This window comes from Tyto alba, unplaced genomic scaffold (genome assembly GCF_018691265.1).
Source record: "Tyto alba isolate M040663 unplaced genomic scaffold, T.alba_DEE_v4.0 Super-Scaffold_6, whole genome shotgun sequence".
NCBI classification, from domain to species: Eukaryota; Metazoa; Chordata; class Aves; order Strigiformes; family Tytonidae; genus Tyto; species Tyto alba.
The window spans coordinates 20,857,535-20,871,615 of NW_024881327.1; the positions used below are offsets into that span (position 1 = coordinate 20,857,535).

Below are 14,081 nucleotides of genomic sequence, written 5' to 3' on the forward strand. Positions count from 1 at the left end.
GGAGCATTGCCTAGTTTTTGCACTGTTCTTTTCCTAAATTATTCTCTGGACATGTGGATTGCTTTACTTTCTCTTCCATTATGAGTTTGCCATGTTCTTTCCTGCCCTTGAAAACATAAGTATAGTTTAAAGTAAGCTACAGTGGACTTATGGCAACTTGAGAGCCTGATGTCATTTCACACTACTGAAAAAAACACAGATGTGTCCATTTTGTCCTCTGTCTCAGAAATACTGTACTTGCTGAACCTGCACTAGTTTTGTATGCCCTAGAGTCTACCTTGCACAGTAGTATGTGCTCGTTCTTGTAAATCATGCTGCAAAACATCTACAAAAGCTTTGTTTGGTTTTGTTTGTTTTGTTGGTGTTGGGCTCCACAGCAAATCTGTCAGTAGTCCCAGATTTAATGGGATATAGGGTAGAGTTCCTGGTGGGCAGGCAGTTAACATACTGCTGGGGGCTGTAATTTCAAACACTTTGAATGAAGAATTAGAGCCCAAGTTCACTCTTTTTTGGGAGAGTCTGCAGCTACCCACTCTCCACTCAAGAGGGACAGCGTGACTACCTAAAAATGTAAGGGGAACTCAGTGGTGTTGGTGCATCTTAAGTATGGCTGGATGAGCCCTGCAGAGGATTCACCAGTGCCAATGCAGGTGAAGCAGCAGCACCTTTTGTCACATCCAGAAGCTCGTACTGAGGAAGTCCTCTCCAGGAAACTGATGGTCAGGTCCCGGGGAAAGCAGGGACATGTGAATTCACAAACAGTATGAAAAGGACACACATCTAAACCCAAGTTCTTATTTTTAATAAAATAAAAACTGTTTTATTACCTCTCTTAAATTTAATGTATTTCTCTCTCACATAAACAAATTCCCTTTTAGAAAGGGATGCTTTATGTGGCTCTGTAGGAACCTATTGCTGCTTTGTTTCTACATTAAAAGCGCAACATTCTTATGTCAGAACCTGCTTTTGGGGTACATCCTCGAGGATTTTCAGAGATTCTGTAATTAGCTAGGAAGAAATAGTAATTGAGCTGTAAGTAAGCTCGTGTGATGCTGCTCCTCCGTGACACGCCCGTGTGCTTTAAAGCGGTTTCTGTCAGCAAACGACAAGTGTCAGCTTCGGAACGACCTCCACCCTCGGCACCTCCGAAACCTTGCCGGTCAAGGAAATGGGGGGCGGAAGGGGGTTTGGCCCGGGGGATGCCCGTCGGGGCAGGGACGGGGCAGCCACCGCCTCCCTCCCCTCCTCTTTCCTTCCCGCGGCGCCCCGGGCTCCGTTTTCGGTTTCGCTTCTTCCGGCGCGGCGGAAACCTCTTTGCTCACGGTTTGCGGGTGCCGAGCAACTCGTGCTGTGCGCCTGGATGCCTCCAGACTGAGGGAGGTAGAGCCTGCCGCGGTAAGTGGCTGCCATTCTTCACTTCTTAGGAATAAACGCCAATATCAGAGGTGCAAAGCCAAGGGTACCGCTCGGGAGTTTGGGCCATCTCTTCGATCTTGTATTTCTCTTAACTTGCAAGTTAGAGGAGTCGGGCCACTGCTCTTTGCTCAATGACCGCGCTTTAGTGCTGATGCCCGTATGTGGTGTCCCTGTCCGTCTGACAGGAGGTGTTTTTGTGTCTTGAAAAAAAAGAAAAGGCAACATAGGTGAGGTGGGAATGCCCCAGCTTGGGAGATGCTGAAGGCTCCCCTGCTAAATTCTCCAGTTTCTTAAAGTTCTTGCTCATTAAAACTGTCGTTCTTTCTTTTGCCCATTAAATGTTATTCTGTAACACTGTCCCTTAAGTCTGATAATGGATGTGTGGTTTCTTCACTGGATCCCCAACCAAAGCATGAAACACCTAAAGGTGACTTCAGACTTCCTGCAATGAAAAAAGCAGGAAAAAGCAGCCCTTCAGGCCTCACTGGAAGTCAGCCAAAGAACTCAGTTTGTGTTTGTGCAGTACATGTCTTGCGCCTTTCAAACTTAAAGATGAACTGGCAACAGCTGCCGAGGAGCCTGAAAGCTCCTGATTTCCTTAAAAACAACCCTCAGAAGGATGCAGGCCAGAGGTAAAGCTTTTGTTGGGGACAAGCTCCCCCTTTGTTTTCCTCAGCTCTTCCAGCTGCTGGGGTGCAGAGGGATGAGGCAGGAGAAGTGGTCCTTTATTTTCCTCAGCTACAGGAACACGGGTGCTGTATTCAGTGGCAGCTGTAGCAGGTCAGGCTGTCTGCAGGACGGTCAGGTTCAGTTATTTGCTGTTCCCTCGGCTTGCCAGAGGCAGGTGAGTGGGGAGCCAGGCTGTGTGAGCTGCAGGAGATGACTCAGGCCCACAGGCAGAGCCCAGCAGGGAATTGTTTTTTCACCCAGGTTTATTTTGAATCATCTTTTGCAGTCCTTTGTGTATGCCCTTGCAATGCGTTACGTCCCTCTTTCCCTTGCTTGTATCCCCACTCCCGTTGGATTTTACTGATGTCTCTCCCCAGGTGGCCCGGTTGCTCCCAGGTTTCCCCTCTGGCCATTATAACATGTTTTTCTGGGTTCCCTCTGAAAAGGCAAGTCACCTACAGAGCCAAACTCTCCTGGGCTCTGACCTGCTAAACTCCTGTTTGGCCACAGGTTGCAGTGTCAGTTCCTCAGCTTGTTTTTTTTACGGTAGTGAAAACTCTTCTCTTCAAAAAACATCAGTTCTGAAGGCTTTCTCTTTTTCTGTGCAAATGTACCGGTTTAATTTCCTGTTTCACTGTGTGCTATTGAGCAATAATCTAATGTTCTCAGAGCTAGATCATGTTAATTAAACACAGCTAAGGAAAATGCGAGCTGCAGAACTAAGAAAGCTCATACTCCTGGGAGTTGGTCTTTTGAGAAGCTCTTCTAGATTTCTGTTAAGTCTAGTAAGGTTAAATTCCCCTCTATAGCCTGTTCTGAAGTGGGGCACTGATAGTCTTCTCTACCTGGGAGCACATCATTCTGAGACTTAACTTCTTGGTAACATGAGGTTGGCAGGTAGGTTCCGAATTTGTTGGCAGAAGCACATACAGATATGTGTATGTGAAGATTGTGGAGACACTCAGAGCTTCAGGGGTGAAATATAAGCTTTATATATTAACAAAAAAAGGAAAAATTTAAGTGGAGGAATCTAAGCTTACAGTTCTCTGCTGAGGCGTGGAAAAATATTCTGGCAAGCACTTCCAAAGTATTTGTTCTCCCCCTACTAAAGATTAATTTTATAGAGAATGATATGGAAGATACACTGGACTCTTATCTTGATTAGCAGAAATGCTATTTAATTAGAGAAGCTCTGTTACTCAGCATAGTCAAACACTTCTGAGCTCTTACAGCTCTATTCCCATCAGAATTTGGGTGGAATTAATTTTCTTCCTTATCCAATAAAGCTGTATTACAAGATCACCAGGTGAATTTAAATATTATTGATACTAAACTGAAACTGAATAAAATATGAAAAACTCCAAGATTTTTCAGAAATGTAATGCCTGAACAGGCAGAGCCATTGACGATTAGAGCACCAGTGGACAGTGACTGATATCCTAGGAAATGCTCAAAAGGTATGGGGTATATAAATTCTTAAATGTGTAAGTTTTTCTGGAAGTATTTGGATACATGTATTGAATCTATGGACAGTGTTCTCTCTACACCTTGGCTCTTTTCCATTTTTTTCTCTGATTAAGTTGGTACCGATCTCTTTGGTCTGTTCTTACTTTCTCATACGCCTTTCTATAGCCTGGTATTCCTTCTTTCGCTATGAGATGGAAAGATGGTTAGAGTTTTGTGTGGCTTGCTTGTGAAACAAAAAATGGCAAGAACTCCAAAATAAAGATGTGGTATATTAGGCATTCTTACTGCATATAACTATAAATATTTTAAGAGTAGCTAAGCTCAGAGCATAGTGATTAACACTGAGGGGCCTGTGTATAAATATTTATCAGTGTGGTTAAACTCAGAGCTCAGTGGTTAACGTTGAGGGACCTGTGTATAATTTGTCATATTTATTGTATTTTATGCATGCTAAAGCAATACAAAATTAGAAAAGGGAAAATGGTTGGAAATTTGCATTGATAATAAAGTGTTGGTAGCTTTTTGAACATAATCATTTTTATGTAAGACAGTACTATTATTTAAAAAAAACCCAAACAATTTAAAGAGATTATTAGACAGCTTTTCTGCAGAAATTAATGCTACTTTATGGGTAACAAATACTGAGTGTTTGCTCAATATAAAACTACATGGGTTTTGAACCTGGCTTACTTAGCCTTCATTTTAAGATCTGTGTTGTGTCAAAATGATTGTAACTGGTACTGTGTTCATTTTGCCTTTGCAGATAAAACAATGGGAAGTGCCATTCTTTGGTGGAGCAGCTTATCTGTCAGACTGATGTCTGCCTGCTTGCTGTGTGCATCTGTTGGAAAGCCATGTCAGATCCGAAATGAAATGGCTGACTGCAGTCACCTAAAGCTGACTCAAATTCCTTCTGATCTCCCAGACAATATAACGGGTTTGGACATTTCTCATAATCAGCTAAAACAGCTAGGTCCTGCAAACCTGACCAAGTATAGCCAACTGGTTTACTTGAATGCAGGCTATAACAGTATCTCTAAACTGCAACCAGAATTGTGCCAAAATGTGCCCCTGTTGCAGATTCTGAAGTTAGAACACAATGAATTGTATAAGCTCCCTGACAGAGTCTTTGCTTCCTGCACCAACCTGACTGAGCTCAATCTAGGATACAACAGAATAGATATAAAAAATGATCCTTTCAAACCCCTGGAGGTAAGCTTTAGAAATGCACCTTTTCATGTAAATAACGCATAGATGGTGAATTTACTGTATTTTCCAGTATGTGTACAGAACAGCTGCCTATTTGCATCCAAAAATACCCAGCATATAATCTTCCTTCATTTTTTTTCTAAAGAAAAGGCCTAGTGGCTTCTTGTGTTAGAGCACATTGGAGTCTCAGCCATCCTTATGAGTCATTGCTCTCCATCCCCTTTTCCCTGTTGCATCCTGCTGAGGCACCTCGTGTGCATCAGATGACATATAGGGCGAAGTGGATAGTGTGGAATCTGAGTTGCCTGGGATCTAAAACTGGTAGCTGGCCTAAATTCTCAAGGTCAAGGTATCATTACTAAGATCAGGAAGGTCAGTGCTTAGGCTGAATGTATTGCCTCGCGGGACTTTGGGGACTGAGAAAGAGTAAAATGGTTTTTAGTCTACCTTTGTTTTTCCTGGTAGTTTACATGTGGTTAAATATTCTTCTCTGTGGGATCTATGAGGTTAGGGGACCAGCACAGGAGGCAAGAAAAGACTATTCCATTGCCTTGGACCAGGCAGGGAATCATGCAAAATGAAGGGCCTACGGGCAAAGAAAATGGAAACAATGTGTGGGTATTAAATGTACGGTGTTCTAATGGGTGTGCGTGTTGTTTGGAACAAGTCTGAACTTCTCAGTATTCCAGATCAGTTACGTAAGACGTACTTGCTTGCGTCACAGGACTGCTAACTCTCAACTAACTACAAACGAGTACAGCCAGCTTTGGTGCTGGGAGCGGGACTGAAACTCTGGCCTTCCTCACTTTGCTGCTGCCCCGGTACCGACGGAGGCCGGGCTGGGGGCACCTCAGGGCACACTCTGTGGAGTCACCTGTAGGGCAGCACCTTCTCCTCTGCAGGTGCAGGAAGAGTCTGAGCACAAGTTGGAGTATTACAGGGCGCACGGCACTGATCTTTGTAGGCTGCTACTGCGCTCCTCTTCACACTCCTCTTCACCCTCCTCACCTTTATTTACAGGGGTGGACCACAGTACAGGGGGTGGAATGCAAGGTTGAATTCTGCAATAGTTGTAACTACTTATCTGGAGCAGGAGGGCTTTCAGTGAATTAAGGAATTTTAGATAAAGTAATTCTTTGGTTTGCAATAGATATTTTAGCAGGTTAAGACCATGAACACAATGAAATTTACAGGTGTGGAAGATACAGAAGGCTTCTTCCTGCAGGAGCTTGAAAGCTGCCATTTCTCTATTACAATTTTTTTTAAATTGTAGGATTGCAACTAATTTCTAATAAATTAGACTAATGCAGTATTTCAGAATGGTTTTGTATTACATAAAAATAATATTACACTTTTCTGTTTGCATCTTCTCCCCAGAACTTGGATATTTTGGACCTATCTCGTAATTTTTTGAAGTCAGCAAATTTAGGATTGGAGAAACAGTTGAAGAACCTTCATGAGCTTGTGTTAGATAGCAATCAAATCACTGAGTTAAAAAAGGAGGACTTCAGTTTTCTTAGCAACACCTCATTGAATAGTCTTGATTTGTCATCAAATCCACTGAAAGAGGTAGGAAGCATTTTGGAACTATCCTGATTTATCTTTTATGATTGTATGGCATTTATACTACACTTTTGATCCACCAGGGTCCCAGATAAAACCATTCTATTGTATACAGCATTACTCCTGACCTCCAGTAGTGGTACACAAAATTATTTTTCTCTTACTGAAATCAGCAAGAGCTGGTTCCATGTAGATCAGAGGTCTCAAGTAAGAGCGAGATCAAGTAGCTCTGTGAACCCTTACGAGGTATTTTCTGTGCAGGATTTTTTTTTTTGGTTTTGTATGTGCTGAAGGTGAACAGCTGACATACTTCCTAAGTGGGGAAAAGTATGATATTGTGCAAAGCAAGTTATACAGTCGAGATCTCACTTCCTAGGTAATCAAAGAGAATATTAATTTGTGCCTGTGGAGTACCCCAGAAAAATTATCACTGCAGAAAAGTATACTCACTCCTTTAGAAAAACACTCTGCCACGTACCTCTCTGTTCTCTCTGAGCCCCTTCTTGTTGTTATGCTGCAATTCTTTGAAGAGTGATGGTAAGTGTTGCAGTTCTAAGCTGTTTGACCCGCAGCATATAAATTTGCACTGAATTTGCCTTTCCTCCCTCTCTGCCCCTGCAGTCGACTGATCTGTAAAGAACATGAATCTTGAAAATAAAGGAATATTTTAAAGTGCCATAAGCTTGTACCCCTGCTGAGAGGCAACCCCGCTGTCCCCTTTCCCTCAGCTGTCTCATCCCACCCTCTTGCTGGTACAAGCTTTAATGAGGCTATGCACTGGGTCACTGGGGAAACTACAGATTTTTTGGCTTGGTTAGCTTGTGGTCAGGCTGGTTCCCTAGCTGGTTCACCCTGGGACTGCATATATGACCATACTGACACAAGGGTACAGTGTGTGGATAAGTAGATGGGACTGCTCCTTTCTTAGGCAGTGCTGCTTTATGCTATCTAAAGCCGCCCTGATTTTACAGTACTGCTGTCTGAAAAGCAGCCTTATGCATTTGAATCATTCTGAAAAACAGAGTACTTAATCATTCAGCTGATAATTTGAATCAAAATGAGGGGTCAGCGCTACATTGGAGACTTGTAATTTATATTGTGGAAGCAAGAATGTAGTATCACATTTCATGAGTGTAGCTTCTGCTCACACAGAGAAACTGGGTTTCTTCTTGGCTATCTGAAGGCCTAAATAACTTTTTTACAGTATATCTGGCTTTGCACTAGTTTGTCGGTATCCCTAGCAGATACCAATAAAAGCTGAAGAAAGAGATTATCTAAATTTCTAAGATACTTCTAGTGAAAGAGTTTTAATTGTTGGATACAAAATTGTAATTAACTTGCATCTCACTAAGAAACTTTCTATCGTCTTCTGAAAGAGTACTACTCAGAATGATGATAATCATGCTCCAAATTTTAGAACTATTATTACAAGTAGAAACTCCAAGAAGTGTTTGTCTGAACTTGGCTCTGGAAAAATCTGAGTGTAGGAGTTATATTCTGCTTGAAAATCTTGGTTGAAAACCTTTCCAAATTTTAGCTTTATGGGTCAATTTTCTTATGTAATCCCCTTGTTTAGGTCAAAACTCTTTTTTGTTTTTCTTTCAGTTTCACACAGGATGTTTCCATGCAATTGGAAATCTCTTTGGTCTTGTACTGAACAATGTTGAACTTGGTGAAAACTGCACAAAGAAAGTTTGTACAGAATTATCAAACACAGCAATTCAGAACCTCTCACTGAGCCACGTGAAGCTTTCACACATTGGCAAGTCAACTTTCCAGGGACTGCAAGGAACAAACCTCACCATTTTAAACCTTTCCCAAAATTCTCTGTCTGTGATAGAAGATGACTCATTTCAGTGGCTTTCAAGTTTACAATACTTAAACCTGAAGCATAATAACATTCATGTATCTTCACGTTTATTTTATGGATTATCCAACCTCAAACATCTGAATCTGATAAATTCACTTACTGGGAAAATAGAAGACTTTTCCTTTCATTGGTTATACCACCTGGAGTACCTTATAATGGATAATAACAATTTTCCAGGAATTACTGATAATATGTTCACAGGTCTGAAGAACCTGAGATACCTGAGTCTCTGTAACTGCAACATAAATCTACAAAGACTAACTAATAGAACATTTTCATCACTTGCTAATTCCAGTTTGCAGGTTCTCAACCTCACAAAAACAAGAATCTCTACAATAGAAAGTGGGGCATTTTCCTCCTTGGGACAGCTGAACATTCTTGATCTTGGTCTCAATGAAATTAGTCAGGTGCTCACAGGTCATGAGTTTAAAGGTCTCGATAATATACAAGATATTTATCTTTCCTATAATAAAAACTTGTCCTTGCAAAGTGAATCATTCATTTTTGTCCCAAGCCTTAGAAAACTGATGCTGAGGAAGGTAGGTTGCAGTGATTTGGCACTGTCTCCTTCGCCTTTCCATCCTCTACAAAATCTGACTGTCCTCGATGTCAGCAACAACAACATAGCAAACATAAAAGAAGACTTGTTTAATGGACTTCATAAACTTGATATTCTGGATCTGCAGCACAATAATTTAGCCCGACTTTGGAAGCATGCAAATCCAGGTGGCCCTGTTCTTTTTTTAAAAGATCTTCCCAACTTGCGTATTCTCAATTTAAAATCAAATGGGCTTGATGAGATTCCAGTTCAGGTTTTCAAGGGTCTGTTTCAATTAAAAAACTTGGATTTAGGTTCGAATAATTTGAATTTGCTTCCAGCAACTCTGTTTGATGACCAAGTCTCTCTGAATTCATTGAACCTTCAGAAAAATCTGATAACCGCAGTTGAAGAAAAAGTGTTTGGCCCAGCTTTCAAGAGCTTAAGAATACTAGAGATGGATTCCAATCCATTTGATTGCACCTGTGAAAGCATTGCTTGGTTTGCTGATTGGCTTAATGTGACCCAAGCATATGTACCTGGATTGCTGTCCCAGTACGTTTGCAACACCCCACCTAAATATCATGGTAGTCTGGTGTTGCATTTTGATAGCTCAGCCTGCAAAGACAGTGCTCCGTTTAAACTTCTGTTTATGATCACTAACAGTATTGTGATGCTATTCATTTTTATCGTTCTTATCATACATTTTGAAGGCTGGAGAATAGCCTTCTACTGCAATATTTTAGTAAATCGAATACTTGGTTTTAAAGAACTTGACAGACAACAGGAAGAGTTTGATTATGATGCTTACGTTATTCATGCAAGACAGGACAAGAACTGGGTGTCTAAGAATTTTATCTCTCTGGAAAAAAATAACCACTTTCAAATTAGGTTTTGTTTAGAAGAACGGGACTTTGAAGCAGGCATATCTGAATTTGAAGCCACAATTAACAGTATAAAAATGAGCAGGAAGATTATTTTTATTGTGACTGAACACCTCTTACAGGACCCCTGGTGCAAAAAGTGAGTATGAGATAAAATTTGATATGTAAGGGGAAAAATTTCTTAACAGATTTTGTTAACAAGGCAGTCTTTTTTTTACTGTGTAATTTAATAAAAAAAATGCAAATTCTGCTTTAATGTATTTACTTAATACATCATAACTTCAGAATAATTCCTAAGTTAATAAAGTTAATAGCTCCACACTCCACTAGTGGAAATTTGAATCTCTCAGTAAAAATTATTTTCCTAAAAGTCAAGCTGTCACCTGTGCAGATTGCTTTCCTTAAAATTACATGTTTGAGAAAGAACAATAATGGGTGACACCACTGGCATCTGAAGATGATTTTTTACTTGCCTCTAAACAAGTCTTTTCACCTTTCTTATGTAGCGATCTTGAAAAGAACTTTGATAAACAAAGCTACGTCAAGACAGTAGACTTGGATTATATTTTTAAAGGATGATTTTTTTCTGTAGTTAGAAGGCAACTAATTTAAGTAATGACAATTTGATATCATAGAATAGACATTAAGACTCCTGTTTGAGTCCAGTCCTTGCGTTTGCAATGTGCTATTATGTGAGCTATTAAAAGAAGTTTGTCATTTTTTCCTTCCACATGAAATAAAACATGTATCTTTGTCTTCTTTTTGCTTCAGTTTTAAGGTGTATCATGCTCTTCAGCAAGCTATTGAACAAAGTCGGGACTCCATCATACTGATCTTTCTTCATGATATTCAAGATTACAGGTTGTATCATGCACTTCACCTGAGAAGAGGAATGTTCAGATCTCGCTGCATCTTGAACTGGCCAGCCCAGAAAGAACGAGTCAGTGCATTTCATCAGCAATTAGTAATGGCACTTAAATCTAATAGTAAAGCACACTGAATTTTGAAACTACGAATTTGGATTGTGGGGTCATTTTATTGCAGATTTCCTATCACTGAAAAACTGACAAGCCTTCAGGAAGATCTGAAAAAGTCTGTCCGGCTGGAAAGATACATAAGAGTCACTATAATTTAAATTTACTTGTCTACATTCATGTTTTTGCTGACGTTTTAATTTACTTGCACTGAAGTGACATGTTAAAATAGATCATGATTGATAGTCATTTCAGTCTATGTATCAAAAATATGGTAGAAATTTTGAAAAGCAGTGAGAATGACTGATGTTCTAGGAAAAATGTCCATCTGATGTAGTGCAGAAAAGACATAGACTTTCTACTTTAAAGGGATATGCAGAGGAGAATGCAATAATGATAAAATAGTAAATTCTGTGTAGGAGGTAGAGTAGACACTACTGTTTGTCTTCAAAACACAGAGAGATTCAGTGAAAATAAAATTGGAAAGCTTTCCTTGTGAAGCATAGTAAGTAACATGGAAAATTATTTCTGTAGTTAGAACCAAGAAACATAGAAGAGTTTCATAGTGAGTTTTAAAACCTTTGTTTTAAGAGAAAGCCACAGAAAGAAATTTGACCCTGTGAGCAGCTTGTACAGAACATGCAGTGAAGGATTGCTTATGCTCTCTGGGTGGGGCTAGTACTGGTGACTATTAAAAACAGATTTTCAGAGTAATGAGTCAGCTGATGTAATCAATGTGGCGTGATTTTAAAAAAATTTTTTTACTCTTTCCTGCTGAAATTCAGAGAGCTGGCAGAAGGGTATTTATACTGAGAGATGTCACCTTAATTCTTTGAATACGCATAAAAGTATATGCGGGCTCTTAAATAGAACTTGAAATCAGTGTGAAACATGGCCAAGGCACAGCTGGTGGACCTGTGTAGAATGTGTAAAGGCATAGATATTTCTGTAGCATCACCAGAAGATAACTTTGTGGGAGAGGTGGTGCTACTGTAATTTCATTACTGAACACTTTGTTATTGGTGAAACAACAACTATAAAAAAAAATATAACACCCCCCCACCCCCAAAGAAGTAGTTTTAAACTGTATCAGAAATATTACTGTGACCACAGATACAGGTAGAGTGGGAGAAAAACTTCAGGAGTAGATTAATTTCAGGTTTTTTGTTTCCTTTTTTTTTATGACTGTATATAGTTTTGCCTGACAGCTAAAAAGAAAAATATAAAGAAATTGCATAGAACTGTGTAGTTTAATTTTTTATGTATTAATCTAGCTTGTTTTTTCCTTAACATACTTTATAGAAACATGGGGTAGTTGGCAATTGCCAGAGCATTAAGGTTCAAATGTATGGGCTAGTAGCTTCATCTGGTGAGAGCTGAGAACCAGCAAAGTGTGCTCTGAAAGGATGTTTATAATGTTTGAGACTGGTTGCAATTTTATGGAGTGTTTGAGCACAATTCATTGTAAATTAGACACTAAACATTCATTTGTATGCTTTTGTTAATATTTAATTGCTGCTTCAAGGACCTTATAAAACTTTGTCAATTTTTAGTAAGTGTGTGATCCATCAATAGCTCTGGAAGATTTTTAAATTGCTTTTTGCCCCCTATTATTTCCCTCACCAATTTCAATGCCACCATTACTCCAAGAATGCTGTTTTACTGCTTTAGAAAACAGCTTTCAGATAATTCAATACTTAACATTTTAAGCAGCTGTTTCCATGATTTGTTATATGCATAGATGCAAAACATTAGTTTTTACTAGGTTTGTATATCCCATTGTGATAAAAAAAATTTAAATGAGAAAAATAATTCATGAAATAGATTTTGCATGCACTGGAAGAGCGAAGGGTAGGTAGACTGTCTTCACTTGCCCAGGAAGTCATGAGTGAAAACAAAAAGGCTTTGTTTACAGTTGAAGTGATAGATGATGATTCCCTAATTACAGTAATAGGATTATCCCCATTGTGATGCTTTCATCTCATCTTTCTGATCTTTTCAGGTGAAGTGACAAATTCTTTCTTCATGCTTAGGCTGTGAAAGTTGAGGAGGCAAGTTAGTAAGGTTGGGGCGCCAGGTATGCATCATGTCAGTTGTACTGTCTCTTATTTAAAGACTAACATGTGAAAGGGTTCTTATGTTTCCTAAATCTGTAATGACACATACTAGCAGAATTTCTCATTCCATGTCAATATAAGTTATTTAGAAAATGTTATCAGTTCACATGGATATTAAGGATTATATGAAGATGCAGAGAATGCATGGGGAAATGCTGAGGTGAAATGTGATACGGAGAGGTTAGACTAGATGATCAGATGGTCTTTTCTGGCCCCTAAACCCTGACAAATGACAGTGAGTCTAAATTCTATAAAGATTTTTCTTGTTGCTATAAACACCCCAAAAGTCGGTCTCAGAACAGTGAAAAAATGTGTTATGGATGCTTGGTTTTGTAATATAGCCAAGAATCCAAACTACAAATGCTTGCTGATGAGTGAAAATTGTTTTAAATGATAAAAATATTATGATGCATTCTAAACAGGTGTTTTAGTATCTGCACTCAGTTTTAAATAATTTACAGCAGAAAAAGCCATTATAAAGGCTCACAATGAAAGACACAAAAGCAATAAGCACAGGGGCAATAGTAATCATCAATCATACTTGACATAAAATTTTCATATAAATTTCCCCTATTTGTCTGGAAGTTACCTGCTTCTGCTCTACTCCTGTGCATTTGTTTGACAATACTACTGAGAGTAAATTAATGGGCTTACCATGGCGAAGTAAGTGCTTTCAGGATTAACTGTCTATATCTAAGCTGGGTAGTTTCTTTGCAGTGGGCAGCATCAGACTGTACTATGCAGATTTGCTGAGGAGCTGGATACCAAATAAGTGAAAAATAGTTCCAAACCTGTAGCGTCAAAGACATTACCTAGGACTAGAAATCATCTTGTATTGAAAGCAGAATAACTAAAGGAGTTGCGTGAGGCAGAATGCTCAGGTCTGTAAACTCTGTGTGGAACCTGTTTCAGTGGTTCTTGAATGATGGAGAGTAATGAACAAATTACAGACAGTGATATTCATAATAGGTTCTATTCCAGGTCTTCATGCAGGGTTGCTTTGGGGCTGCAGCTGAGAAAAATACTGTACCTTTTCAGGGCAAGTGACAAATTCTTTCGTCATGCTTAGGCCATGAAAGTTGAGGAGGCTACTCACTAAATACTACACACCAACGTGCTCAATTATGTTACTTTCACTCTGGCTCAGTCGAGGCTATTTGACAGGGTGAGGAATAAATGCAGATTGTGCTGCTGTTTAGGTAGGTCTGTGTGGACCTATTCCATAAGGTTTGGTCAGAACGTATTCATTTCAGTTTGTAAGAAAAAAAGGCCAAGAATCTTCCAATTTTGAATCTCAGTCCTCTGCACGGTGTCATGGGTGCTCCACTCTGCCAGCTTATTGCACCCCTTGATGTTCTCGGAAGACAAGGCAGG

General features: G+C 39.5%; 1 protein-coding gene across 2 annotated transcripts; it reads left to right on the top strand.

The window, feature by feature from the left end:
- The first annotated feature begins 1,327 nt into the window (after nucleotides 1-1,327).
- Nucleotides 1,328-10,694, top strand: TLR3 (toll like receptor 3). Of its 2 annotated transcripts, none has more exons than XM_009970053.3 (5): nucleotides 1,328-1,395; nucleotides 4,316-4,764; nucleotides 6,139-6,330; nucleotides 7,930-9,755; nucleotides 10,388-10,694. In XM_009970053.3, the coding sequence occupies exons 2-5, from the start codon at nucleotides 4,324-4,326 to the stop codon at nucleotides 10,614-10,616; spliced, it is 2,688 nt and encodes an 895-aa protein (XP_009968355.2). In that variant the 5' UTR covers nucleotides 1,328-1,395; nucleotides 4,316-4,323; the 3' UTR covers nucleotides 10,617-10,694. The 2 variants fall into 2 exon arrangements, with proteins under 2 accessions (XP_009968355.2, XP_032855162.1); XM_032999271.2 differs by lacking the exon at nucleotides 1,328-1,395 and adding an exon at nucleotides 3,523-3,542.
- The last annotated feature ends 3,387 nt before the right edge of the window (nucleotides 10,695-14,081 follow it).